Below are 27,531 nucleotides of genomic sequence, written 5' to 3'. Positions count from 1 at the left end.
ACACTGGCCTTTTTTTTACAGAAGGATCCTGTCAGAAACAGTATGGAAGTCTTTAGTGAGATGTAAAAAGGTGGCATCAACTGACTTCCCTTGGTCAGCAGGGTGGTCAGAGGAGGTAAGGTTAATTAAACAGGATTTTTCCCCTGTGAACTTGTGTTGATTAAGCAGGGTAGTATCACTGATAAATAATAAATAAGTAAATTAATCTTGAAAGTTCATCAGTGTCCCAGCACCTTTTGGAGGCTCCCTTCCTGCCTCCAGGTTACAACCTCCACGCAATGTTCCTTGGCTGCTGCCCCTCTCCTTTTATCTTGCTGCTCAGAAGGCTTTGCCATTACGTGTCTCCCGCAGGACTGAGCAGCTGGATGGGGCTGAATGAAGCTGCACATGCCTGTGGCAGAATGTACTTTGTAAGCCTTACCAGGACCTCTTATATTTTCAACACATTTTTACTCTGTCTTCCTTTCTGCTTCATCTTTCAGAATGTGAGGAGGAGCCGCTTTCCCTTCTTGTTAGTCCCATGTAGTAGTCGATACTACTACTGAACGACTCTCTGTATGCACTTTTGATAGTTTCCAAACAGGTTGAGATGCAATGTGCCAAATTGTGAGAGTGTTCTGGGTGATTCTGGGTGACACTACTTTCAGCAAATGGCCGCAGGTAATTTCTGTTTGATTTCAGATTTCATTGTTAGCAGCTAATGGAAAAAACTGTTCACGGCAAGTACTTCTGATGGAAAAGATGATGAAGTGAGCTTCTGAAAAGACAGTCTGAGATCAGATGGGTGAGGAAAGTTATTTTCTTTGTAAGGCCATCATCTCCAATCTTACGGAGCTTAATAGTGTCTCCTGAGCAGATTATCCAAGCACTAAGGAGGGCACGACAATTAGCAGTTAAAAAGGCACTTTTCAGTGCGTAATGCACATTATCCATCCTGATGCAGAGGACAGATGGGACGTACATTACGAACTTGCTGTGGCTAGATCAGCATTTCAGGGATTTATATGTGAAGTGACAATCTAGTTACAAATCCTAGAATCCCAGCATGGCCTGGGTTGCAAAGGCCCACAGCGCTCCTCCAGCTCCAACCCCTGCTGTGTGCAGGTCGCCAACCAGCAGCCCAGGCTGCCCAGAGCCACATCCAGCCTGGCCTTGAATGCCTGCAGGGATGGGGCATCCACAGCCTCCTTGGGCAACCTGTGAACAGTGCGTCGCAAAATGGACTTCAAATATTGGTGAATTTTAAGGAGAGCAAGAAAAGCTCTGTAATGCCTTAGAGGAAGGAGCACAGTGTGCAGATCCACTAACAGCAGGAAGACAGCACATCGTGCTGCAGAGAGAATTCATGTATGACCAATTTCTTGTGTGTTTGTATAAAGAGTTGGACAGATAATGGGCTAACAGTGAAAATAAAGCCATCCCTCTGATGTCATTCCTCTGGATGTCAGGGGAAGTTGTGTGCTGTGAGAGTGGTGAGGTGCTGGAACAGCTGCCCAGAGAGGCTGTGATGCCCCGTCCATCCCTGGAGGTGTTGGAGGCCAGGTTGGATGGGGCCCTGGGCAGCCTGGGCTGCTGTGAAATGGGGAGGTTGGTGGCCCTGCATGGCACAGGGGGTTGGAGCTTCGTGATCCTTGAGGTCCCTTCCAACCCAACCCATTCTATGATTCTGTGAAATCAGCCACCTTTGTTCTTTGGCAAGGCAACAGGGCAGGTGGCATAAAGCAGATGTGGAAAGGAGGTATTTTGAGGTGTGCTTTCACAGTGCTCAGGCTGTCATTGCTTTGTCACTTTGTAGCTCCTATAAGGTGGGTGCACAAGTTTTAAGCACTGCCTAAAGAGCAGTGTGCCAGCTCTGGCTTTGCAGTGCTTGTGAAGCTGTTGCTGAGGGTGGGAGTGTGGCCCCACCTGATGCTCGGGGTCCTTTGCAGCAGGCAGGCAGTTGCTGAATGCACTGTCAGGCTGTGAGTAGTGCTGAGACCTTCTTGGACTCACGGTGATCCTGTGGAGCAGCAGTTGGTCAGTCTGGGCTCTGTGCTGACGTGGCCACAGCAGGGTTGAGGCTTGCTGCTGCAGGTGGGCTGTTGTCTGTTCAGCCTAGTTAGGCTTTTCAGAGGTACATTTTTGGTCTGTAAAATGAGATGTCATCATTGTCTTGTTTACTGATCCTAAGAAGAAAAGTACCAAGTTGAGAAGCACTGCCTTTAGCTTTACAAACAGCTGGACTGCAGGGCTGTGCGACCAGCCGGCTTCCTGCAGGCTGCTGCTGGGCCCTGAACCAGCACCACATCCCTGAACTGAAGGAAAGAGAAACTACTTTCTTATTAATGATATCAGCTGGGATCAAAGCCAAACAAGGGGCCATAATAGTAACAAGCACGCTGCTTCTGTTAGGCAGAAGTAAATTACTGATGTACTTAAGTTTTAGAGATTTGGGAGGTTGATTTTTTTTTAATGGTGAATGAATAAAGATGAAAGGTTTTGAGATGTCTTTTTCTTGCTTTCATAGCAGATAACCAGGCTGGAAGTGTTGAAAAGCGACAGTGATTTACAGCAGAGATTTAAGCTGCACATGGTCCTAGCTCCCAGAGCAGTGCTATTTCTTGGGCTGAGGGGAAGGACCTCAGAGTCACTGAGTGCTGCGGGATGAACACGTTTGCTTGGCATCCAGCAGCAGTCCTGAAGCAGATGACCCAATGCCTGCTGCATCCAAAACGTAACAAACATCTCTGAATGTCATTGGCTAGATGTTTGCTGTAAGTGCTGCTTAGGATGTAACTATTTTATATAGTGTGAAGCAAGAAGAGCAGAGGGGCATGAAGGATTTTATGCACGGAAAGTTCCAATGTGTTCGATCAGGAGAATTTACTTTGTGGGAAAAGTAATTTGTATAGATATGGGAGAACTGATAAATGGGAGTTGCCAAGTGTGTGTAAAACATAGGAGACAATAGCTGCAGATGAGCATATTTTCAGTGACTATTTTGTGGCTTACCTGTAAGATACTGCTATTGCTTTCAAGCTCTTCGTTTCTCTGACCCTACATGTTTTCTACCAAATTGCAGGTGTATCTGTACCAAGCCTGGATCTACTGGGTTTATGGTCTGTGTACCTCTTAGGGAGTCTGTGGCTGTGCTGAGGGACTTACAGGCTGAATGGGTTCACTTCTAGTTGATCATTTGTCCTTAATTGAATCTCAGTATCCAGTACTGATTAAGTACTGGAACACCTGCACCTTCAGCTCCATTTGTACTGAGACTGAAAAGTGTAAATTCCGTTCTGGAGCTTCTAATGAACGAGGCCTCTGCAGCTCAGGGCTTTGCAGGTGGGTGCATGCACACCAGGCTGGGCCATCAGGACCCTCTCGACTTGCTGTTCTCATGGATTTTTATGTCACTTACAGTGTAGATGCACCAAACTCAAGTGCTTACTTCAAAGTCAGACTCCTTGAAATGCAGACTATGGACCTGTGTGCCATTGGATGACTTCAGGAGACAGAGACATAGCCAAACAGTGCCATGCAGCAAGAAGCTGCACTCTACAGGGTGCCACCTATTTTTATATGTCCTACTTGGTTTTATTATTAAAAAACAGAGTCCCCACTTGGTTACCCTTCTGGTTGCCAGCCACTGCCTTTGTTGCCTTCTTGCTGCCTCCCTAACAGCTCTGGATACGAGCCTTAACAGAGAGCAGCTTTGGTTTCATAATACCGGTCTGGTATCCTTTTAATATCGTGCTGTTACTGATATATTTTTCACATCAGGAAATGAAAATGATTTTGATGAAAAGCAGTGCTGTTTTTAGCCGTAAGATAGGATTAGTCTACTTTCCAGTTCTTGTTTTGAAACAAAATCCGTGCCAACTGGAAATCATCCAGTTGGTTGAAAGATGACATGGGAGCGCTTTGGTCAGGAACGTTTGCTTTTTCACCCTGGGCTTTCTTCCACCTGCCCACTAAAACAATTATAGCACTGCAAGACTGAAATTCGCTCCTCTGTATCCTGTCTGCTAGTGGTCAGTGCTCGTGGCTACAGAGACAGGAAGAAACCACTGCCTCTGTGCTCCCCATGGAACACACTGGTACCAGCATGGCACAGGGGGGTTGGAGCTTCGTGATCCTTGAGGTCCCTTCCAACTCTGGCCATTCTGTGATTCTATGATTTTTTTCACTTAGTATACAGAACAGTGCAGGGCGTTTCTCAGTGCTGTAGCAGCTCAGGGTGTTGGAGTCCCCCAAAGGCTGTGACCTGTCTTTGGGGATAAAACAACCTCACAAAGTACAAATCACATTTTTTTTAACCAAAATTCAAACTGGAAAACGTTGTTTTTTTCATAGGAGAGTGGAGAAATGGATGTTACAGTGACAGTATAAAAGCATCATAGAGTGAAGAGTGTATGATCTTTGTTCATGCAGATCACAGAATCACAGAATGGTTTGGGTTGGAAGGGAGCTCAAGGATCACGAAGCTCCAACCCCCCTGTGCCATGCAGGGCCACCAACCTCCCCATTTCACAGCAGCCCAGGCTGCCCAGGGCCCCATCCAACCTGGCCTTGAACACCTCCAGGGATGGACGGGGCATCACAGCCTCTCTGGGCAGCTGTTCCAGCACCTCACCACTCTCATAGCACAGAACTTTGCTTTCCATCCATCTTCTGCTGTGACCTGCAGAATTAATTCACAGTTAAGCTTTCCAAAATGAAAACCACATTAAAACCAACTGTATCCAGCAGATTGTGGCTGATCCGGGGCTCCTCTTTGGGCACCCAAGGAGTGGGACAGAATGCTGTAGTGGCAGTGTCTTACTGTGGCCTCTTCCAGTACGACATGCAGTCATACATGCAGGACCACTGCAGGCCATGGAAGTTCTGCCACTGGAAGCAGGAGGAACAGGTGGTTACCTGTAGTTATCCTTTGCTTTTTCCTGTGAGAAGACAGAAATGCACACACTGGTGGCTTTGCACTTTGTCATAGTGTAGTTCTTGTTGTGAGAGAAGTCTGCATCCTCTGTAATAATAAAAAGGAATTTATTTGATAGTCTGCTTCCAGTCAGTGCAGCATCCCAACCACCTGCGATTCTTTTGTGCACAGCTTCATTTTTTACATACTTTAACATTGTTTTCCTCTTCCATCATCCTTTTTTCCCCATTTAGGCCATTTGAATATCTAGGAAAGGAAACAGGAGCTAGAACAAAGAAAAGCATCTCAAGAGAATGATATGGATAGCTTTTTTTTGCATTTTAGCAAAATGTGGAGAGGCACGCTGCACTAACCAGGCACAGATGCAGGCAGGTGTGCTGTGTTGTGCTGTAAGCATCTCTCGTGTGTTCTGAACCCCCACGTCCTTATGCAGCCCATCAAGCAGCGTTGCTTTGGTGCCGTTGGGTCACAGTGCATGGCTGTGGGAGCAGCTGGATCCCATTCATCACCACGCTGAGCTGCACAGGGCAGAACATTTCTGGAATGGCTCCTGGAAGGGCTTCCCATCTCCCTCCCTCTGCACTGTGTGTAAGCACAACACTCATCTCCATACACCCCTGTTCTTATCCAACCCACGCTTGATTTTTTTCTTAGTTTTCTTTCTTCCTCATCCTTCCACATTTGTTTCTGATGAAAGGTACTGACACAGAACACTTGTGGATAGCATTAGCCTTGAAACACCATTCACTTACCATTTTTGCTGCATCGAGTCCCTTGGTTGGCAGCAGCCCGCTGCTGCTCTCGCTGTGTTTTCTTGTGCACTGAGGCTCCTGACTTAGCTTTAGGAGCTGCTCAGATGTAAACAGCAAACAGAGCTGCTTGAACAATTTACAAACTAAGTGTAAGACAGAATGACAGATGGTCCAGGCAGTCTGGCAAGAATACGGAACAGTAAAACAGTGCAATGGGAGTGTTAGACTGTGGTCACAGTGCTGCATGTTTTGTGCTGTAATTACAGAGAATGGCAGGGGAGGAGGTGAGGCCTTTGTTTTGTGCCTTAGTGCAGAGGTGCAAAGCCCTTGGGTGCAAACTGACTGCTACGTTTCTGCCTCTGCTCAGCTGTTTATTGTTTTTTGAAGGTCTGTTTCAGAAGGGATTTGAGCTTCTAAGAATGTGTGTTGGTGGGTCAGTAATTTTTCCAGTTGTTAAATATTAAATCTAGACAGTTCACGAAGGAGCTAGAGATTTTCTTCTCCTATCCTGCCTGTTTGCTTTTAATAGGGGACCCCCTATTTCAGCACTTTCAGCACTGATTTTCATAGAATCACAGAATCACAGAATGGTTTGGGTTGGAAGGGACCTCAAGGATCACGAAGCTCCAACCCCCCTGTGCCATGCAGGGCCACCAACCTCCCCATTTCACAGCAGCCCAGGCTGCCCAGGGCCCCATCCAACCTGGCCTTGAACACCTCCAGGGATGGACGGGGCATCACAGCCTCTCTGGGCAGCTGTTCCAGCACCTCACCACTCTCACAGCACACAACTTCCCCCTCACATCCAACCTCCAGCTGCCCTCCCTCAACTCCAAACCATTTCCCCTTGTCCTGCTGCCATCTCCCCTTTCCAAGAGCTGTCTCCCCTCCTGTCTGCAGGCTCCCTTTAGGTACTGCAGGCTGCACTGAGGTCACCCCGCAGCTTCTCTTGTCCAGGCTTTCTGTCCTTTCTGAATCCAGACAGGCTAAAACTACATTTCTAATCATGTTAGCACAGTTTGCATTTGTTTGCATTTTGCACTGGGACTGGAAAAGAAAGAGCATTCCCCATGACTGTGATGAGAAACAGCTGAAAAGCTGTAAATGTTGATCACTGTAGGCGAAGCAGTAAATCAGGAATGGGCAAGGCAAGCATTTTATTTGTTTAAACTGTCCCATGGCTTTTTCTTGTTTATTTTTCTACTTAACTGGTTTGGCAAAGGCAGGGAACAAATAGCATGTATTTTATGGATGTTTTACAACATTACATCTCCAAGTGCATAAATGAAACAAATTTCTTCATCTCCTGAGTGTTTTCTTTCTTTCATTCTTATATTCTGCTTCTGCCCACTGGGGTTCTGACTGCATCCCTTGGCACTCCAACACACGCAGGGCCAACTTTGCAGAGATGGAGCTTCTAGACCAGCCAGCTTTCCAACTGGATTTCTGTGTGCTTATAGAAGGACCGTGCTCCTGAATGGGCGTGGGAAATGGAGAGCGGAGGTGACTCTTAAGTTTTCAAAGATCACTGAAGATTCCTTCAGCAACTGAAGGAACTGGGGCTGTTTGGGCTGGGGAAGAGGAGGCTGAGGGGAGACCTGGTTGCTCTCTGCCAGTACCTGGAAGTGAGTGCAGCAGAGCGGGGTTGGTCTCTGCTCACTGGTGACAGGACGAGGGGAAATGGCCTCCAGTGGTGCCAGGGGAGGTTGAGGTTGGACGTCAGGAAACACTTCTGTGCAGAAAGGGCTGCTAAGCACTGCCATGGGCTGCCCAGGGAGGTGGTGGAGTCCCCATCCCTGGCTGTGTTTCAAACCGTTTGGATGTGGTGCTCAGGGCCATGATTTAGCGGAGGGCTGGTAGAGTTGGGGTGGGATGGTTGGGCTGCGGTTGGACTCCATCATCTTTAGGGGCATTTCCTACCTGAGCTATTCTATCATTCTGATTGAGGTCATTTTTCTTCCACACCTTTGTTTGCTCAATTAAGGTAATAGGTAATTTAAGAATTACTGATGCAGGCTAGATATATGCACAGCAATTTGTTGTGCTGCCAATTAGCTGTTGGGTTCAAATGTCTCCAGCAATAAACAGAATTGATAGCTGGTGTCTTACTGGCTGTGTTCTTAAATCCAATGCAGAACAGCTCCTTGGAGTTCACTCTGTACCTTATTTTCTCATTTACTGCTTGAATTCTTAAATAAAATAATTAAGAAAACCAAGCAAACAGCTGAACACACCAAGTGCTCATAGCAGGGCAGCCTGCTGGAATCTTTGCTTACTGCTGGATTACTATCATTATTTTATCATTCTCAAGCCAAAATGCAAAGCCGATTTTTGGAAATGCAGGAATTGCTTTCGGTCCTTCCCAAACTTGCTCTTCCTTTTTTCTTTTTCCCTCCCTGCCAAATACAAGCATAAACAAATAAATGCTGCCCAAAACAGCGTCCAGCACAGCAGTCAGGGAGCAGAGCGGCGTCTCTACAGAACGCTTCCTAGAACGGGGGCAGAACGAAGAGCTCTATTTATATCGAGGGCACCCGGCCAGATGGTTTGAAGGAGTGCTTCCATTATTTCAGGAAGCTAATGTGGCATCTGGAAGCGGAGTGCTCCAAACGTGGAGCATTCCCAGAGCTGTCGCGGGCAATGCAGTGAAACAGCAGCGCTCCTATGAAAAAAAGAAATGTAAAGCGTGGATTTTTCTTTTAGCTCAATCATTGGGTGTGAAATTGAATTGAGAAGTCTCCAAAGTAGATTAAATCACCCCCTTGGCATTGCCACGGGAACAGTTTATTTCATCTTGAAGGCGCCTTTGGTTTCCAGATCAGTGGAGCTGAGCGGGAGGAACGTGCGTCACTTTGAGGTAAACAGGGCTGTGAGGTGGTTAAAAACAGAAAAGGCAACGCAGCAAAATCCTGTGCCTGACATTTGTCAGCCACTTCTGAATCGTGACGGCTGCTTCCATGGAGCTGTGGGGCAGATATTATCGCTGTCCCTTTCGCTGTGCCGATGAGTTGGAAGTGCAGTGTGAATGGGTTTGGTTCAGTTGATTCGGAGAGGCACGGCTGTCTTGTTCTGCTCCCCAGGAGCTGTGCAGTGCTGCTGTTCCTCATCAGGCTGCCCCATGCCCCAGCACAGGAGGATGTTGTGCTCCTGCTGCCCCGGCCCCAGCGTGAGGTGGAACTCTCCAGATTCTTCAGCCTGACGTTTCCTGCCTGGTTGTTTGTCAGCACCATCTTTGGGGAGATGACGAATTGCACGTGTTTGTGTCACACTGTGTAATGTCTGTTATGTTTTCTCAAAGTCCCTTTCTGGAATGAGACGCCGAATGTGTAAGCAGAAAGCCTGCTGTGTTAGCTGGGGCTGGGTGGGTGATCCCAGGAGGTCCTTTCCCACCCTACATTTCCGCAAACATCTTCACTAGTCCTTTTGGTATTAGAATGCTTCTGACATGCAATGAGGGAACCCTGAATGCAGCCTTCAGGGTGTTCCAGTGCTACATAGGGGCCTCCAAAGCAGCACTCATCTGACACAGCAACACACACGTTAGGGCATGCACAGACTGGGGCTTCCTGCAGAGTGCTTTGCAGCTGGTGTGTGTTCTGGGTACAACTGGTTCACTGCAAAGAGCACAGCAGTAAGGTCACTCATTATGTGGAATACAAAACGTGTGTTCTTTCTTATCCCATAGCCAGACCTGAAGGCATTGAGAACCTCAGCAACATTAGTCGGATTGCAGTAGTGCAAATGAATCGGTCCTGATGTAACCAGAGAAGAAGATTTATTATTTGTTGCTTGTTTTATTTGTTTGTTTGCTCTGTTTCTAACCCCTCCCAAAGTGCAGCCTTGGCTGTTCTGGGGTTCACTTCGTCTCTACTGCTTCACTGACCTCCACCCCTCCGCAGAAGGGCGAGCACAGAGCTGCAGGCTGTATGTAGGAGACTTGTGTGTGTGTGTTGGTGTGTCTGTGCGCTGATTGCTTGTGCGGTCTTGCAAGATTGGAGCGCTGAGTTTAAAATAAATAACAATGCTGGATTATGAGGAATCCATTTTGATAACAGCAGAAACTTCCCGCAAGGCCAGGCAGCAGTGCCCAGTCTGAGTGCTGCAGGTGGCAATGCTGCGTCCTGTCGGGGAGGGAAGCAGGATGACCTCACACTTTTGCCTATAGCTTCCTCTGGTGGGAGGTGAAATGGAAAGCTGGGGTGTGGACACGTCTGCCTTAAGGTGATTTCTGCATGATTAATAACCCTTTTATTCTCTTGCCATTTATTTCTTAAAGGGATAAGGATGAGACCACGCTGACAAGGTGTACATTTTTAGAACCAGAAAACACAACGGTTGATGAGGCTGCTGCTCACACTGGCTGCTTGCAGGAGCTCTTGCCATTTAATGCATTTTCACCCTTCACTTGAGTTGCATCAGACTGCTTCCCTGCCTTCTGTGACTCATGAAATAACTGTTAGAAGCTCCTGAAGTGAAGTGAATTCTTGGCAGTTTTGTTTAAACAAGTTTTTAGAAATGAGCCCCTTCTTATGGGCTTTGGAAAATAAAGGTGTATTGACGTCCCCTAATCTTTTCTTCCTACCTTTTCATGAAAGTAATTAGCCTTTTTTGAATGCCTCTAGGCCATGGCATTTCACTTTTCGTTTCACAGACCTAATGCTGAATAACCTTCTGAAAATGAGCCCAAATCTTTTAATTGGCACTCTTCATTTCCTACCAGCACTGCTGGCTGTTTTAATGCAGTTCGTTTCCATCCCTTCACCATTCCTGCTTTCCTCAGATACGACATGTTTCTGCTGCATCTTATTCTTTGTATCCCAAGCAGAGATCACCCACCTTTGCCTCCTGCCACAGGCTCAGCACCATGGCCATCCTGCAGTCGCTCTCCCAGCTGCCCTCCATCTTCCTTGCTCTCAGGTGACAAAAGCCTACACAACCACATTAACCCATTCCAGTGCCCTTCAAGTGGCTCCAGCATATCTTAGTGGTGAATTTACTTCCAGCTGTTGGAAGTGGTGTCATGTATTATGATATATGATCCTAGAAAACAGGATGTGTATTGTATCAAAGCAACTCATAGTATTATTTAAGCGTTCGGCATCAGTGACCGTCTTGTCCCTGTAGGCTGAGCAAGCCCACCCAGCCTTGGTGCTGTGAACTGGGAACTGCTTCGTTCGTAGGGTGGCTTTGTTTGTAGACTGAAAGAACACAGCCTTTGCACAGCCTGTCCAATTTCATCTTCCATCTTGCACCATTAAGAGGTGTGCAGTGTTAGCACTGCTGTGGCTGTGTGGAAACAGAAGGCATTGAGCTCTGAGAGATGAGGTTCTTCTGGGGAAACTGATAACAAGTACAGAATTCAGGAGGAACATATTTTGTTCTTGTCAGTTATGTCTTGGTTGTTGTACATGTTTGGTTGCTTGGATTGGCCAAGTGGCCAGCAGGGACAGGGAGGTGATCGTCCCCTCTGCTCAGCTCTTGTGAGGCCCCATCTGCAGCGCTGCGTCCAGGGCTGGGGCCCCAGCACAGGAAGGACGTGGAGCTCTGGGAGCGGGTGCAGAGGAGGCACTGAGATGTCAGAGGGCTGGAGCAGCTCTGCTGTGAGGAAAGGTCGAGGGAACTGGGCTTGTTTAGCCTGGAGAAGAGAAGGCTGTGGGGTGACCTCATGGTGGCCTTCAGTGCTTGAAGGGAGCGGATAAACAGGAGGGGAACGGCTGTGTGTGAGGGTGGATGGTGATGGGACAAGGGGAATGGCTTTAAAGTGAGACAGGGGAGGTTTGGGTTGGATCTGAGGAGGAAGTTTTTCCCCCCGAGGGTGGTGAGGCAGTGGCACAGGTTGCCCAAGGAGGCTGTGGATGCCCCATCCCTGCAGGCATTCAAGGCCAGGCTGGACGTGGCTCTGGGCAGCCTGGGCTGCTGGTTGGCGACCTGCACACAGCAGGGGTTGGGACTGGAGGAGCGCTGTGGGCCTTTGCAACCCAGGCCATGCTGGGATTCTGCAATTCTCTTTTATGTAATGAACATGAAGAATGGAAATAATTGAAAAATGTTTGCCTTGTTTGCCTACAGAACTCCAGGAACAAGGATCAGGCTGAAGTTTTCAATCAAGCCATCTCCTAAATCCAGTGTGCAACAGCGGTGATAATGAGTGCAAACACAGTGAACAATAACATGCCATTTGTGTGCTGAGTTCTAGGGCTCCAATCCAAGGCGCACTGATGTCTGTGGAAAGACTTCCATTGATTTGAATTAGGCCTTGGCTTCTGTCCTGAATGAGCACAGTACCAGTGAAGCTATGCATGAAAGGAATGTTTGGAAATAAATCACAGGGCTGTAGAGCTGGAAGGAACTTGCTGTGGCAGAACCCCATTCTAATTCTAATTCGGGCAGCCATGTTTTCCAGTGCTTTGTCATAGTCCCTTACACAAACTAACCAGATTCAGCCCTAGAAATATCTTTTGCTGCTGCTGCTGTAATTGGAAGGCTATTTCCGAGCCATTATCCTGATGTTTGCAACCTTTCTGCCTGCTTTATGCCAACACAGCCTTTCATTTCAGTTCTTGTTCTTTGCCCTCTGTGTCATCCTGGTAAATTGCTGATGATGGTCAAGTCTCCTCTCAGGATTTGCTTTGCTAAATAAGCCAAGCCTTTTAATTTCTTATTTAGTGAGTTGTTCTTTTATCTTAGTACCTTTATCTGAACTTATTCCCATTTGGCTTAATGCTTCTGGGACACAGGCAACAAAAGCTGTAACTTTAATGAGGTGTAATGGCTTTATGTAAAGCTGTTTCACTCACTTCCTACTCTGGTACAGCAGTGCCACTACTTGCACTTGGATGTTCTTGTCTTATTTTTTTCCAAGAAGTTTAGAAATTGTACTGGAAGTTCAGAGGCTTCTTAAAAGCCTTTTAACAATCCTGGATCCTAAGAGCACTTTAAAAGTCTTGAATTGAGATGATTGTGGGTCTTGAATTATTTATCCACCAAACTTGAAAGGGAGAGAGTTTGCTTAAGTCTTGAAAGCACATGTGATACATTTTCTTATAGATCAGGATGGCTCTGAAAGACTTTTGTCCAAATAAGTACCCTGAGCAGTTATTAGAAGTCACAGCCCATAGCAATTAAGGCATAAGACATTTCCTGGGAATTAATATCAAGCTGGGAGGAGCTGGGATGGCTCAAGATGCAGCTGAGGCCCATTAGCTGCCACTGATGATTAATGACCTCTGCTGAGGTCATTATTATTATCAGCTGAAAATGTGCAAAAACCTCAGACTAGGGATCTTTTTAATGTGCTGTGCAGTTTCAGTGGGGGCAGGAGATGTGCCTGCACTGTGGGTAGGCTGCTTTGTGTTAACTGGAAATAGAGGGCTTGACTCCCTCCTCCCCCCTGGTGTTTTTTGGGCCTGTTAATCAAAGTGAGATCTCTAAAGCTGCAGCAGTATCGCACTGAAAAGCGAGCAGAACAAAGTCCACAGTGCCTTAAATGTTCTCCCAGTGTTATGCTTGGTGTCTGGTCCTTCATCAGCTTGATTTGGAGGTACTCCCATCTGTCCCTCGTGGTGCCTAACGAGAATGGATCTCAGTATTGTTCAGAATGTTGTGCCCAGAATGTTGGCTCTGCTCACTGCTCTTGGGACCACATTTGAGACCATGGAACCCCACCCCACCGTGGGCTGGCTGTCCAGGGCAAGGAAACACTGCTGTGCTGGTAAAGGGAAAATAGTTCTCCTACTTCGTGTTCAATTGCAATAGAGAGATACTTCCCTAGTCTTTGCAGTGGTGTAACATTGTTGACCTGTGGTTCAGCTGCTGCAGGGGGCGAGGAAGTGTTCTCCTTGCTGCTTACTTGTAGCCAGTGGGACTGCTGTTGTAGTGCACTGATTGTCTCCTGTGTGTGTGTGTGTGTGCATATGTGCTTGTTTCCTTTAAGGTGCTGTAAAACCAACCCTGCTTCAGAAGGCTGAAACAGACAGAATAGGCAGCTTTCAGATGGAAGCTTTAATTAGCTTCTCACTGCTACTAATTACGTAGATGATGCAGAGCTGTGCAGGCTTCTGCACACACTGGTCCCCTGTACCCCTGGCTCCTTCACCTTTGTGACCAAAACTCCCAGCATGGCAGGGCTGAGGGCTGCTGCTCTGGGCTGACCTTGAGACAAATGCCACTCAAAACAGACTTCAGCTCAGGGAAATTGTGCAAAATGTAAGAAAAAAGCAGCAAAACAACTCATGTGAAACCAAGGTGTGACGTGGTGGCGGTTTGAATGGCGGGCAATAGGACTAGACTGCTTGTGCAAACCTATCAGCTTCCTGCAGGCTGTGGCATTTCTGTGTGCCTTTATCCACCCTCAGCCAAACCACCGAGCGCTTTGTTTCCTCCCAGCTATCCTCTGTGGTGAGAGGAAGAGGTGAGGGAGGTCAGGCAAAATGAAATGAAAATCATGAAAGCTTAATAGACCACGGGGAGCTTCTTTTGAAGGGATGCCAGAGATGGAATATCAGCTCTGGGGAAGAAGACCACAGAGCTGGCAGTGAATGAGAGGAGATCTGGTACATGCACATCAGTTTCCTGCTCCTTGCTGTGATCTGCTCTCCTGGTTAACTCCTCAGCCAGCATACTGTGCTGACATGGGGCTCCCACCGCTCTGTTAGCGTCCCAGGTACAGCTTCACAGCTCCAGGTTTATCTTACTAACGCATTTTGGGCTCTTGGTCCTGCTTGGAGGATTAACAGATGAGAACAGTATTGATCAGATGACATAAATTGAGTTTTCTGCTCATTTCTAGTTCTACCCATCTCAGACCTCCCTACGCAATGCTAAAATCTTCATATTTATGTCAGGTGCTTTTGAACATGCTGTTCTGAGCTAAACATTTTTAAGCCTGAAGTTGGCCCCTAGAACAGGTCACTATTTTCAGTTACATAAATATTTTTCTTGCTGCTACAGTGACTCCTGAGGAGTAGGTGTATCTGTGCTCCAAGGAGCTGAATGACAGAACATCCAGTAGAACATAATGCACCCAGAGAGGCTGTGATGCCCCGTCCATCCCTGGAGGTGTTGGAGGCCAGGTTGGATGGGGCCCTGGGCAGCCTGGGCTGCTGTGAAATGGGGAGGTTGGTGGCCCTGCATGGCACAGGGGGGTTGGAGCTTCGTGATCCTTGAGGTCCCTTCCAACCCGGTTCATTCTATGGCTCTATGATACACAGTGCCAGCAGCAGAGATTTGGAAGTAACCCTCGGTTACAGCAGGGCTGACTTTGTCTGCTGACCCTGCTGTTATTCAGCTCAATGTCTGCTTTTGTCCCCATGAGCTCACATGGCCTGGCACTTCCACTTGGATGCCCACTGCAGCTTTGTTTGGGCAGTCGCTGTGCTATCAGTTTTGCTCAACATCCACGAGAGGTTTACTTGCTGGTGGGCTCTCCATTTGAAGCCTCCTTCCCCCAGTATTTTCCAGATTTTGTCACTTTCAGACCGGTGCTTTCTGTGGCTTCTGCTTGCGGCAGCCTTTACTCCTCGCTGGGCAGCCAACCCCAGGAGCACCGCTGCACCGACTGCCTGAGCAGCTGTCACCGAGCTCCAGCTCGTGGTTGAACACGGACTGATGGCACCCAGCACAAACTTCATGTTCAGCATTATTTCTTTTTCATTCGCAGGAAAAATTTGAAGGCCTGTTCCGTGCCTACGACGACTGTGTGACATTCCAGCTGTTTAAGAGCTTCAGACGCGTGCGGATAAACTTTAGTAGTCCCAAATCAGCTGCTCGTGCCAGAATAGAGCTGCATGAAACACAGTTCAGAGGAAAGAAGTTAAAGTTGTATTTCGCGCAGGTAATGAAATCTATCCACTTCTGTGTGAGTGTGTGGCCCTTATAGAAATACTGTCCAATAAAGCTGAATCAAAACAAGAGATGTTTCTCCCTTGCCCAGTATTTCTGCTAAAGCATTACTCAAATGTCGTTGTGTTGCCTGAGCTGTGCCTGCCCAGTTGGTCTGCAGTTAACTGAAAGGATCACTTGGGACAGGTTGCTCATTCAGTGCACAGTGCCACAGCTCAGAAGTGATATACAGCATTTGATGCTGTGGGTAACACCCTAACCATAAAAAACCAGGAGTGGGAATGGTTCATGAAAGAAGTAGGTCCAAAGAGCAGAACCTTGAGCCACAGTTAGGCAGAAGTGAGAAGCAGAAAGTCTGACTGAATGAATGTGAATTTTTATTAAAAACAAACAAACGAAACAACCCAACAACAAAAAAAAAACCACCCAATCCTACAACAAAATAAAAACCTCCTTAATTTCAAGTGAAAGGGAGAAGGGAGGGAGCAGAGCCATGTCCCGGCCTGGGGACATGATTGGATCCATCTAATGCAAGGGGGAGCGGAAGGTTCCGTTCTTCTTGGCCAAGGGAGAGGAGCCCAGATCTCCCAGCTGGGCACAGAAGGGTGAGGGAGGTTGAGAATCCTGAGCTGAGAATCTCTTCTTAACATATGTTAAGAAAAAGCATGGCCTCTGTGGTTTGTGGGATACTGATTAGTGCCTAGAAGTAATGACATGTGCTTCGAGCTGCCAGGTTAGGGCTTTAGAGCTTCTAGGATCTGTTCTGAAGATCTTCATCAAAACTAAGAGGCAGGTAAATTCCTGAATCTTTACAACTGAGGCAGGGTAAGTGCTGATCTGAGCCTTGCCTGAAGCAGAACCTTCTTAGGAAGGTGGGAAACTACAGCTGTAAAAAGCCCAATGTTCTCAGCAGGTTAGGTGAGTTCAGAAGATCTTACAGTTGGATTTAGGTGTTGAAGATCTTCCTCAATCCCCTTTTACATGCCTTAATCTCCTAGATGTGGCTCAGAATTTATTTCAGAAAGATTTTGAAACCTGTTGGTAGGCAGGCTGGAGTTATTGCACTCCAACTGGACGATCAAGAGGTTAATAGGAAGATAACTCCAGAAAAACAAAATCATGCGTGATAGTGATTACTCTCCATGTCTAAACTGGTTTCCTGTGAAGCCACTTAGGTATCTTCTCAATGTTCTCCAGTGCATGTGAGCTCAGAGCTTAGTAGCTGTGTCCAGGGAATGAAGAAGTGGAAGCAGCACAGTGTCTGGAGCAGCGTGTGTCTGTATGGAGCTGAGCCAGAACAAATAAGCACTTCCAGAACTACAAGTACTGGGGAGCGTGGAGTGGAGCAGCACAGAATCCATTCACATGTAGCAGGGTGTTCATCTTGAACTTGCTTTCATGTGAATCCAGAGTATTGCTGCTGAGTTGGGTATGAAGTTGCTCAGCTATGGCTGCAGCTGTAATTCATGTATGCCAAAGCTTCTTTAATAACACCCCCCAAAGAAAAGCAAGAATCAAACTAGATAATTTAAGATGGATGGAAATAAAACGAGTGTAATGATTTGCAAACGACTGAGGAACACGATGGACTCCTTTATCACTGCATCTCCATGTACCAAATCTTCAGAAAGGTTTCTGAACTTACTGACAAGGCCTCGGTGCAGGAATGGGTGGTTTCTAATCTATATCTGCTTTTAGCTAGGACCTTAAACCAGCACAGCTCAACAATATCTATTGAGTTCACGACTCTCTGAACTTAGCAGCTGTGGAAACAGAAAAAGCTTTGCCCTTATCCTCAGAGGACACATACAGGAGGCACAAACAGTGCAGCCCTGCTCACATAACAGCCCCCCACAGCCTGTGTACCGCAGGGAGCCGTCTGTAAGGTGAGAGCAGATCCCTGCAGGCCTGGTCTGCTGAAACCCCGCCTGGGTGGCACTTGGGATTGGAATTGTATGGTTTGAGTAATCGTTCCATTTCCCCATTCTAAACTAAACGGTGTATTTGTTATGCTTTAAAGATTCAGACCTCTGAGACAGATGGAGACAAGCTTCATTTGGCTCCGCCACAGCCTGCAAAACAGTTTCTCATCTCGCCTCCAGCCTCCCCACCTGTAGGGTGGCAGCCCATAGACGATGCAACACCTGTCATCAACTACGACCTCCTTTATGCAGTTTCTAAGCTAGGACCAGGTAAGCCTGTGGTCCTTGGGTGAAAATCTGTTGGAAAAAGCAAATGAGAAATGGCAGCATAGAGAATAACTAGAGGCAGTTGGGGTAAAGGCTGCAAGTTGCGTTACAGCTTTGGAGTTAAGCTGATTTGGGGCAACTGGTTCTTTGCTTAACGTGTTGTTTGAGTAGCAGATGGAAGCATGCTCGCACAGTTTATCCTTGTGCTTGCTTTTATGTTTAGATGAGACAGCTGATGGTTTGTGCAGGGGTTGGACAAACGCTTGTCTGTGAACCTAAAGGGCATTTGCTTTAAATCACACTTGCTCAGCAGTGCTTTCCAAGATGCAAAGTCCTTCAATGATTTAGGCATCACTGCATGTCCAACAGAGGGGAGAACGTCTCAGTTAACAAGTTTGATGAGAGAGGACCACCATTCCCCCGTCCCTGCAGGACTGCTCTGTTGGGACTGCTCGTTTTCTATTGAAAATGTTATGCAGAAGGAATGGGATTTAGGTGTAGTCTCTAAAAAGTGAAATAGGTAAGAATGGACAATGCATACAGATGTATTCTGTCTTCCCATCCTCACCAGCTGATAAGGTGTGAAGCTGGTTGGGATCTTTGAAAGGTGCTTTGCCTTTAGAAAATGCTTATCTGATGAAGCTTAAACTTTTCATTTAGCAGATATTTACTTTTCAATTTAATTACCATGTATTTATGGAGAGCTTTCTTTGACTGCTGTTAGAGCATCCCTTTTACAATTCTTAAAATGGAAAATGCTCAAGTTCCAGCCCTAAGAAATACCATTTAAAATTAGTCTAATTTACATTCATAACCTATAAGGAAAAATGGCACGTTGAATTATCCTCATGTGGAATTAGAGCAGAACCATACAGTCACCAAGGTCGGAAACCACCTCCAAGGTCATCCAGCCCAACCATCCTCCTCCCACCGATCCTTCCACCAACCCACATCTCAGTGCCACATCTACAGGCTCTGGAGCACCTCCAGGGCTGGTGACCCACCCCCTCCTTGGCAGCCCGTGCCAGTGCACTTCATATCAAATCCAATAACAGTTTTGGCGGGCTGGGGAGGAGAGCTCATGAATATTCAGCAGAGTTGACTTTTGAAATCCTTACGGGATACGGGAGTTGTCCTTGCAGCTCTACTGCTGCTGCTGTCTTGCTGTGAGAGCAGCCATCTGCTGCAGGCACCTCATCCCTGTGCTCAGTGTTACTGCCTGGCTGCCAGTGTGCCAGGGCTGTGAGGTGCAGGGAGCTGCTTCTGGGTCAGTAGGTTTGTGGGACCACCTGGCTTTATTCTCCCGTGGGATCTCTCCCAGGGGGACAGCATGTATCCAAGGGAAGATTCTTGCATTTTACTTCCTTTTGGCTGGGAGACCACTGACAAGGGTGTCAGGTCTCACTCTTAGTCCTGCGTGGCAGATGATTACTCCCAGAATTGATGCTCTGCTACTAAACTGCTGAACAAAAGGAAAACAAGAACTCCTTTTTTTTCCTTTGGTGCAGCAGTGTTATAAATAGAAACATGGAAACGAATTCCCTCGTTATGTGGACAATAAATCAATCCCTGTTCTACACAGTGGGATGTGAAATATCCCTCATTGCTCCACCCTCTGCGTGAAGGTCAGATCCAGCCTTATTGAAGGAGCCTGCAGGGAGCAGCAGCAGAAGTCACTGTGTGCTCTTCTTCCTATTTTTAGCACTCGGGAGAGAAATCGATTCTTGTTAACTGCAGTGGTGGCTCTAAAATAGTACTGCAGGTCTCAGCTGTGTGTTACTATGTTGAGGATTTCACTGAAAAACAAATCCCAGCAAAGCTTTGCTCAGGATCCCATCGCTGGAGCTCGCTGCTGTGCAGCAGGCAGTGCTGTGCTCCTCACTGTGCTTACAGTTAGCTCTCATTCCAGCAGCACAATGAAAAGTGTAACTACGCCTTACCCAGCAAAAAGGGCTCAATGTTTGTATGAGCCAGAGCCAGAATTCGGTGACTCTGACTTGTGAGGAATATTACCTTAACGACACTGATTCAAATACACTGATTTCTGTGCAGCCTGGGCTGCTGGTTGGTGACCTGCACACAGCTGGGGGTTGGGATTGGATGAGCATTGTGGGCCTTTGCAACCCAGGCCATGCTGTGATTCTATGATCCTATGTTTTGGTAAAAATTAATACCTGAGGACCAGAAAAACTCAATTAAGCATGTAAATAATGAACAGCTTCCAGCTGTGCGCTCTTGCAGCTTGGAAAGCAATTGGTATCCCGGGCTCCATCAGCAGAGGGGTGGCCACCAGGGTCTCTGCTCTGCTCTTGTGAGGCCCCATCTGCAGCACTGCGTCCAGGGCTGGGGGCTTCAGTACAAGAAAGACAGGGAGCTGTTGGAGAGGGTCCAGAGGAGCCACAGAGATGAGCAGGGGGCTGCAGCACCTCCACTACAAAGACAGGCTGAGGGAGCTGGGCTTGTTCAGCATGGAGAAGAGAAGCTGCGGGGTGACCTCAGTGCAGCCTGCAGTACCTAAAGGGAGCCTGCAGACAGGAGGGGAGTCAGCTCTTGGAAAGGGGAGATGGCAGCAGGACAAGGGGAAATGGTTTGGAGTTGAGGGAGGGCAGCTGGAGGTTGGATGTCAGGGGAAGTTGTGTGCTGTGAGAGTGGTGAGGTGCTGGAACAGCTGCCCAGAGAGGCTGTGATGCCCCGTCCATCCCTGGAGGTGTTGGAGGCCAGGTTGGATGGGGCCCTGGGCAGCCTGGGCTGCTGTGAAATGGGGAGGTTGGTGGCCCTGCATGGCACAGGGGGGTTGGAGCTTTGTGATCCTTGAGGTCCCTTCCAACCCAAACCATTCTGTGATTCTGTGATTCTTTATGTGCCTTTATGTGCATGTGAGTCAAGCTTGCTTACTTTGCTGGGAAAGTAAGACACAGCACTGGGACCCCAGCCTCTGCAGTCCTGCCCCTTCCACATGCACGTGTCATCTCCTTTCCCAGCACTCTTCTATAATGGCTGCAGCTGCAGCATGGACTCAAACCATCCTCATGTACACACGGGGAGATTCACTCCAGGGTGAAATGAATAGCTAAGAAATCAGTTAGCAAATTGGCTGTGTGTTGTGATTGTCCAGGCTCCATCTGGGGACAGGTGCTTCTATGCAGTGGCTGTGGCTGCAGCAATGCCTTCCTAGCATCTTCACTGGGCTGATGGACTTCTTTTTCCTACACACCTAGGAAGCTGGATTTTGTTCTTCCTGCATTACATTGAGCTCAGGGAGGGTGCACTAAATTCTTAGGGAAGATCTCAGCACGTTTATTTAGTTTCTGGTTGATTCATGTATTTTTTCACTTTCTGCAGATGTAGTGAGAACTTTGAAGGAGATACAAACAGAATGCAGCAGCTCAGTCAGTGAGGTGGGAACCTCCTCTGTGCCTGGTTGTGACTGCTAGCCTACAACTTCTTCAGTACAGAGGAATCATGATATACATAAAAAATAAAGAAGTGGGATCATTAATCTCTGATGAAAACACTTCCACTGTTGAGAGAATTTCCAGTAGGTTAACACTGATGATGCAAAGATGCTGCACTGACCTGGGGGTGTGGTTGGCTGATGGCTCTCCAGGCCCAGCTCTTTCCTTCAGGAGCACTTGCAACCCATCAAACTGCTGGCTAATTTAGGCCTTTGTGTACTGGCTAGTTTTAACAAGGAGTAGTGACATCCCAGTGAGGAATACAGGAAATAATTTTATAGGAGAACTATTTGCAAGAAGGCAAAACTGTCTTCAGGGCAGTGCATATTCCAGAGTTTCTCCTCAAGGACAAAAGGCCTCTAGGTTTGCTCTGCCCTTTGGTGTGCAGTGGTTTAGAAGCCACCTTCCTGGCACTGCAGTTAGTCCCTTCCTCTCAGGGGAGCAGTGCTACCCCCATCCCTGCCCTCTCCCAGTGTGCACATTTCTTTCTTCCTTTCCCCACTGCTGCTGTTTGGCTTCCATCAAATCTGTTACCCCAGATTCTCCACAGCCTGTGCTGCTTCTCCCTGCAGCTCAGCCTTTGTATCTCAAGCTACAACCACGTGGATCTTCCGTTTTGTGCCTTCCTCCTCAAATCAGACCTGTCCCCTTCCCACCAACCGCCCTGCCTGGCTTTTTGCAGCACAGCATGGAGCAGCCTCCCCTTGCCACCTGCAGTCTGATGTACTGAACTGCTCCCTGTGCTCCCTGCTGCCTTCTGTAAGCGCTCATCCTCAAAGTCTCAGTCCCCATCTGAAAGCCAGTGCAGGCCAGGCACTGTCTCCAGTAGCCCTTACAGACAAGCTGGTACCAGCTTTGGTTCTCTCCACATTTCCCAGTCTCCATTGGTATCCCAGCAGGCTCTGCCCCTCCTGAATGCCCTCAAGCAAACACTCGTGCAAAAAACACAGCCAGAGATGAAGGTTCCTCTGTGTGTGTTCTGAAGGGTTACAGGTGATAGCTCCTGCACTGCTCTGCCCTCTTTGCTTCAGAGGGGCAGCAGAGAAGAGCAGGAAGCCTTGCCCAGAGCTGCCTCACGTGGACCTGCACACCACCCACCCCAGGTATTTCCAGACAGAACACTTCCTAGAGCTTCCAGTTGGGATTCAGAGGAGGTGGAGGGGCAGGCAGATGGGTGATACGGAATATTTTCCAGCTCTGTCCACCCTCTGTGCTCCGTTCTGTGGCTCACGCTGCCCTTCGCTCCCCTTGCCAGGGGCTGTGTACGAGAGCTGCTGCACTGACCGTGCAGAAAGCACTCTGCCAGCAGAGGGACAGGCTGCCCCTGCCATCAGTGACACTCCCAGAGAGCAGCTCCTCCTCCCTGGGGAGGGCTCACATGGCATGGGGTATCGCTTCTCTGCTGCCCACCCGTGCTATTTGTACAGCACACGGATGGGAGGACTGCACATGGAGGGTACTTTATTGATGCTAATGACATTGAACGTGGAGAGCACAGCTCTGAACCCATTAACCTCTGACTGCGTGGCAGAATCAGGGAAGAGTTAGCTGCACGACATCATTACCTTTTCTTCATGATTAATTAAGTATACGAACATTCTCTTTGCTGGACAAAAGAGCCTCATTAGATGAGAGATGCATCATCGGAGCAAGGTCACTTTTGCTTGACCCATCTTCTGCCCTTAGCTGGGAAAGCCCATATCTCATAAGGCTGAGTTGGTTGCAGTGATTCAGGCATTCCTCTGCCAACTTAGCTGCTGTGGATTTAGGTAAGTTTTTAATGCTGGAGGTGGTGTTAAAGAAATAATCACAACCAACAGGATAACCTGGCTGTGTCTATTGAATTTGTGTTTTGTATTCATTAGCTGAGTGTTTTTCTGCAACCAGCACTTAGGTTTACAAGGGACAACTCCATATGAGTCCCTTTTGCTCCTGCCCTGTTCCCAGCTCAACTGTAGAAAGGTTTTCTGCATTCTGAGCCACAGTTCTGCAGGCACAAATAACTGTGAGTACAGAACTGAGTGCACACTTCATTTGTGCTCAGAAATAACTGCATGCCTTACAACCCAATTTGTGAGTGCATCACATTTTGATTTGCAAAGTGACATTAATTGCTGTTGCAGTGACTTGTGCCAGAGGCATCTGAATATTTTTCCTCGTGTCTGTGCTTATTTCCACTGTTCCTTTTCAGCACATAGAGCCCTGCAGGGAAGGGTTTGAGCAGTAAAAGAACGTGGCATTTGAACTGGGATGATTACCTTTGAAGAGGGCAGTGAATCTGATTTCCTTGGTGGTGTTGGTGCAGGAGAGGCCCGGTGCTGTGTGTGCACAGCCCTGCAGAGCTGCTGGGAGCTGACAGTGACCAATGTGGCCTTCAGTGCAGGTTGGCAGCATTGACGTCAGCCCAGAGCTGAGAAATTAGCTGAAGCCCGCAGGGAAAATAGGCAGAGAAAAACCATATAATTTCTCAGCGCAGCATAACCGAGCTATTTCTCTTTTTATATTTTAGCCTATCAGCAAGACCTGTAATGCTTTGCTCAATTTGGATTCAGAGGAAAGGCTGCCAAAAATAGAGCAGTTAAATGTCAACATTAATGGTATCACAGCAGTGAAATATTTCTCACAGCAAGATGTCAGACTTGTAGCCATTATTCGGTAGCTGCCTTCTGTTTTTTAGGCAAAAATGCAGCATGTCCTCTAGTCCCAAGCCAGCCAAGTTTTATTTGGACTGAGAACTTTTCAGCACAAACAGCTTGTGATGACAGACCCAGAACTGTGTGTGCCAGTGCAGGACCAAACCCACACCACTTTCCTAACATGAACTGCTCTGCACTAAGCTGCAATAAATACAAGTCCAAATGAAGAACACGGGCAAGCGATGGGTGCTTTGAGGTAGGGACTGCTATCTCTCTTCTAATGTACAACACTGAGCACAGCCAGTTGTGCTGCATTTAGGTATGCAGGTATGTAGGAGCTACTGCACCTGAGTGCAGGTCAGCTAGTGATAGTGGGACCTCACCTTCCTCTTGGAGCATTTGGCATGCAATGTGCAGTGGCTTTGGAGTCACAGAATGATGAAAGATGGGAGAAGACCACTAAGATCATAGAATCACAGAATCACAGAGTGGTTTGGGTTGGAAGGGACCTCAAGGATCACGAAGCTCCAACCCCCCTGTGCCATGCAGGGCCACCAACCTCCCCATTTCACAGCAGCCCAGGCTGCCCAGGGCCCCATCCAACCTGGCCTTCAACACCTCCAGGGATGGACGGGGCATCACAGCCTCTCTGGGCAGCTGTTCCAGCACCTCACCACTCTCACAGCACACAACTTCCCCCTGACATCCAACCTCCAGCTGCCCTCCCTCAACTCCAAACCATTTCCCCTTGTCCTGCTGCCATCTCCCCTTTCCAAGAGCTGACTCCCCTCCTGTCTGCAGGCTCCCTTTAGGCACTGCAGGCTGCACTGAGGTCACCCCGCAGCTTCTCTTCTCCATGCTGAACAAGCCCAGCTCCCTCAGCCTGTCTTTGTCGTGGAGGTGCTGCAGCCCCCTGCTCATCTCTGTGGCTCCTCTGGACCCTCTCCAACAGCTTCTTGTACTGAAGCCCCCAGCCCTGGACGCAGTGCTGCAGATGGGGCCTCATGAGAGCAGAGCAGAGAGGGACAACCACCTCCCTGTCCCTGCTGGTGGAGCCCAGGATCCCATTTGCTTTCTGAGCTGCAATGCACACTGCTGGCTCACGTTCAGCTTTTCACCCCTCAGGACCCCCAGGTCCTTCTCTGCAGGGCTGCTCTCAAGGTCTGCTCCTCCATTCTGTATTTCTGCTCAGGGTCATCTCCATCATCCAGCCCAACCCAGCCCATCCGCACCGTGTCCCTCTGTGCCACGTCTCCCCTTGTCTTGAAAACCTCCAGAGATGAGGTCCCACTGCTTTAGAGCAGTGTTAGGAAGATGATCCAGCTGTGAGGTGTACGTGTGGTCATTGTTAATCCTGTCTGAATGTAAAGGCAGCTTGTGGGTCTCAGAGATGAGAGAGATGACATGCAGTCCAATGTATAATAGTGCATTACCTGGAATGGCTGCTAGTTTTTAGTGTTGCTTATAGTTATCTGACCTTTTTAAAAGACCAATTCATCCTGTCAGAAGTCTCACTCTTGGGACTTCTTTTTTCTTTCTAGTCTTAATTCCTTGCAAGGTAATAACCAGTTCCTTACATGTTGTGTACAATCCAACAATTGTAGTGGCAGCTGAATGAATGCAGGGCTGAAAGCCCAACGTCTGATCCTAACTTTCCTCACTGAATCCATTTCTTCCAAAGACATTTGCATCTTCCTCACCAGCTGGAGATTTGGAGTAGTAGGTAGTTTGAAAATCTGATGTACTGCATAAGCATTTAGCCTGCTGGTAAGCATTTATAGAGTGTAACCTTACCTCTGGAGACAGAATTTGTTGGAGCCCCACATAAAGAGCATTGAATTTCTAAGTCCATCTGGAACTGATACGTGGTGCTTTATTTTTAATGTATGGAGATCCCTGTACAGGTATGTGTGATGTTTCTGCCTGCAGCTGGCATGCTGCAGAGCCCAGTGGATCTCCAAGCAGGGCCTTTGAAAGAAAAAAAACCCACCAGCAGTTTTAGTTACACCTTCAGCCCAGTGGGTGAGGTTCAGTTCTAGACCGTCTTTTCAACCATGAACTTCTGTGTTTGTTCTCTTCTCTCTAGTGCTGTTGGTCCCTTGTGCTGGTTCAAAACACCATTATAGAATCACAGAATCCCAGCATGGCCTGGGTTGCAAAGGCCCACAGCGCTCCTCCAGTCCCAACCCCTGCTGTGTGCAGGTCGCCAACCAGCAGCCCAGGCTGCCCAGAGCCACATCCAGCCTGGCCTTGAATGCCTGCAGGGATGGGGCATCCACAGCCTCCTTGGGCAACCTGTGCCACTGCCTCACCACCCTCTGGCTCAAAAACTTCCTCCTCAGATCCAACCCAAACCTCCCCTGTCTCACTTTAAACCATTCCCCTTGTCCCACCACCACCCACCCTTGACTGCTTTCCCCTGGGCTCCCTTCTGCTGCACTGGTCTTACTGTTGCCAGCCTTTATGATGGATGCCCTTCAGGCAGTGCCCATGCATGGGGCAGATCCCCACAAGCTGCAGTGATGGTGGGTACAATCTGCCACACAGATCTCTCACTGTAGGTAGGAGCAGCACGTGCCCATTGCCTTACCAGAATGTGGAAGCCCAGAAGTGCCAGCACTGCCACTCGGGCCGTTTTCCTCCCATCTAACTATTTTTCTCTGCTTCCAGGAGAGAAATACGAGCTACATGCAGGAACAGAATCCACCCCCAGCGTGGTAGTGCACGTCTGTGACAGTGACATGGAAGAAGATGAGGACCCAAAGAATTCTCCAAAGCCAAAAATCATTCAAACTCGGCGCCCTGGCCTTCCACCTCCTGTATCTAACTGAGCCCCCCGGCAGCAGCGGCCCTTCTCTCCTCCAGCACAGCTCTTGGGTTTTTTGTTTGCTTTCTTTTTCTTTTCTTCTTTTCATTTTCGAAGGCAGACTTTGCCTTTTGAGTACCAGGACAATAAGCTTAAAATCCCTGTGCAGTAATCAAGCCTGTGTAACAAAAGGGCTAGGGAAAAAAAAAAAAAAGATCTTTGTAATATGTAACCATATCACACACCGACTAATAGATTTGCTGGGAAGGACAAAGCAAGGCTGAAGCAGGGAAGGTTTCAGGCTGAGGTTTTGCACAGCTGTAATTTGCATGCTGAAACACCACCAGAGGGATCCTTCACGGTGGGTGATGAGGCTGATAGGCTTAGGATGCAAACGCCTGGAATGCTTGCTGTGCCCTTCGTCAAGGAGCCTCTTTTCTGCCCTGGGTTCCCTGCAGACCTCGGTCTTTTCCTTTCCTCCTTGTCTCCAAGGGGAAGGCGTGCGTTGTTTTTAATCTCCTCGCAGCTCGGTGGCCTCGTCACCCCTCTGGAATTTTCTGTAAGGAATGCCATTCCTGCAAGCTTTTTAGGAAACAACAGGAAAATGCCCTCTTCAGCAGCACTGTGAGCTGGGCCCTGGTGGAGATGGGTGGGCTGAGGGGACAGGCAGCAGCGTGCTGAAGCATTGCCTGCCTGGCAGCCACGTGTGCGAGGAGCAGGAGGGACTGTCACTCTATCTTCCATAGAGGCAGGAGTGGTCCTGCTCTCTGAGGTCGAGGAGCCTGGCTGCTCGGTGCTCTGTGTTGCTGCTGGAAGCTCCAGCAGTGATGGAGGCTGAATGCTTTCCTGGCCGTGTGTTGGGCCTGAATCTCACTGATTACATGCCTAAGATGCAGTTCTTTTCACCCCCTTTTCCCCCTTTAAAGCCCTCCTTGAGC

General features: G+C 48.2%; 1 protein-coding gene across 2 annotated transcripts in view; it reads left to right on the top strand.

Annotated features, from left to right (window-relative positions):
- Positions 1–26,618, top strand: part of RCAN2 (regulator of calcineurin 2) — a gene marked incomplete at both ends in the record, with an annotated part of 71,733 nt that extends 45,115 nt beyond the window's left edge. For both annotated transcript variants that reach the window (XM_079550478.1, XM_079550477.1), the window contains 3 exons: positions 15,326–15,499; positions 17,528–17,699; positions 26,458–26,618. In XM_079550478.1, the coding sequence (XP_079406604.1) occupies positions 15,326–15,499; positions 17,528–17,699; positions 26,458–26,618 (507 nt within the window). The remainder of the gene's footprint in view (positions 1–15,325; positions 15,500–17,527; positions 17,700–26,457) is intronic.
- Between the last annotated feature and the right edge of the window lie 913 nt (positions 26,619–27,531).

Source organism: Tetrao urogallus (genome assembly GCF_951394365.1).
Source record: "Tetrao urogallus genome assembly, chromosome: 2".
Lineage (NCBI taxonomy): Eukaryota > Metazoa > Chordata > Aves > Galliformes > Phasianidae > Tetrao > Tetrao urogallus.
The sequence above is the reverse complement of the archived record's forward strand: the minus strand, read 5'-3'. Positions and strand labels throughout refer to the sequence as shown.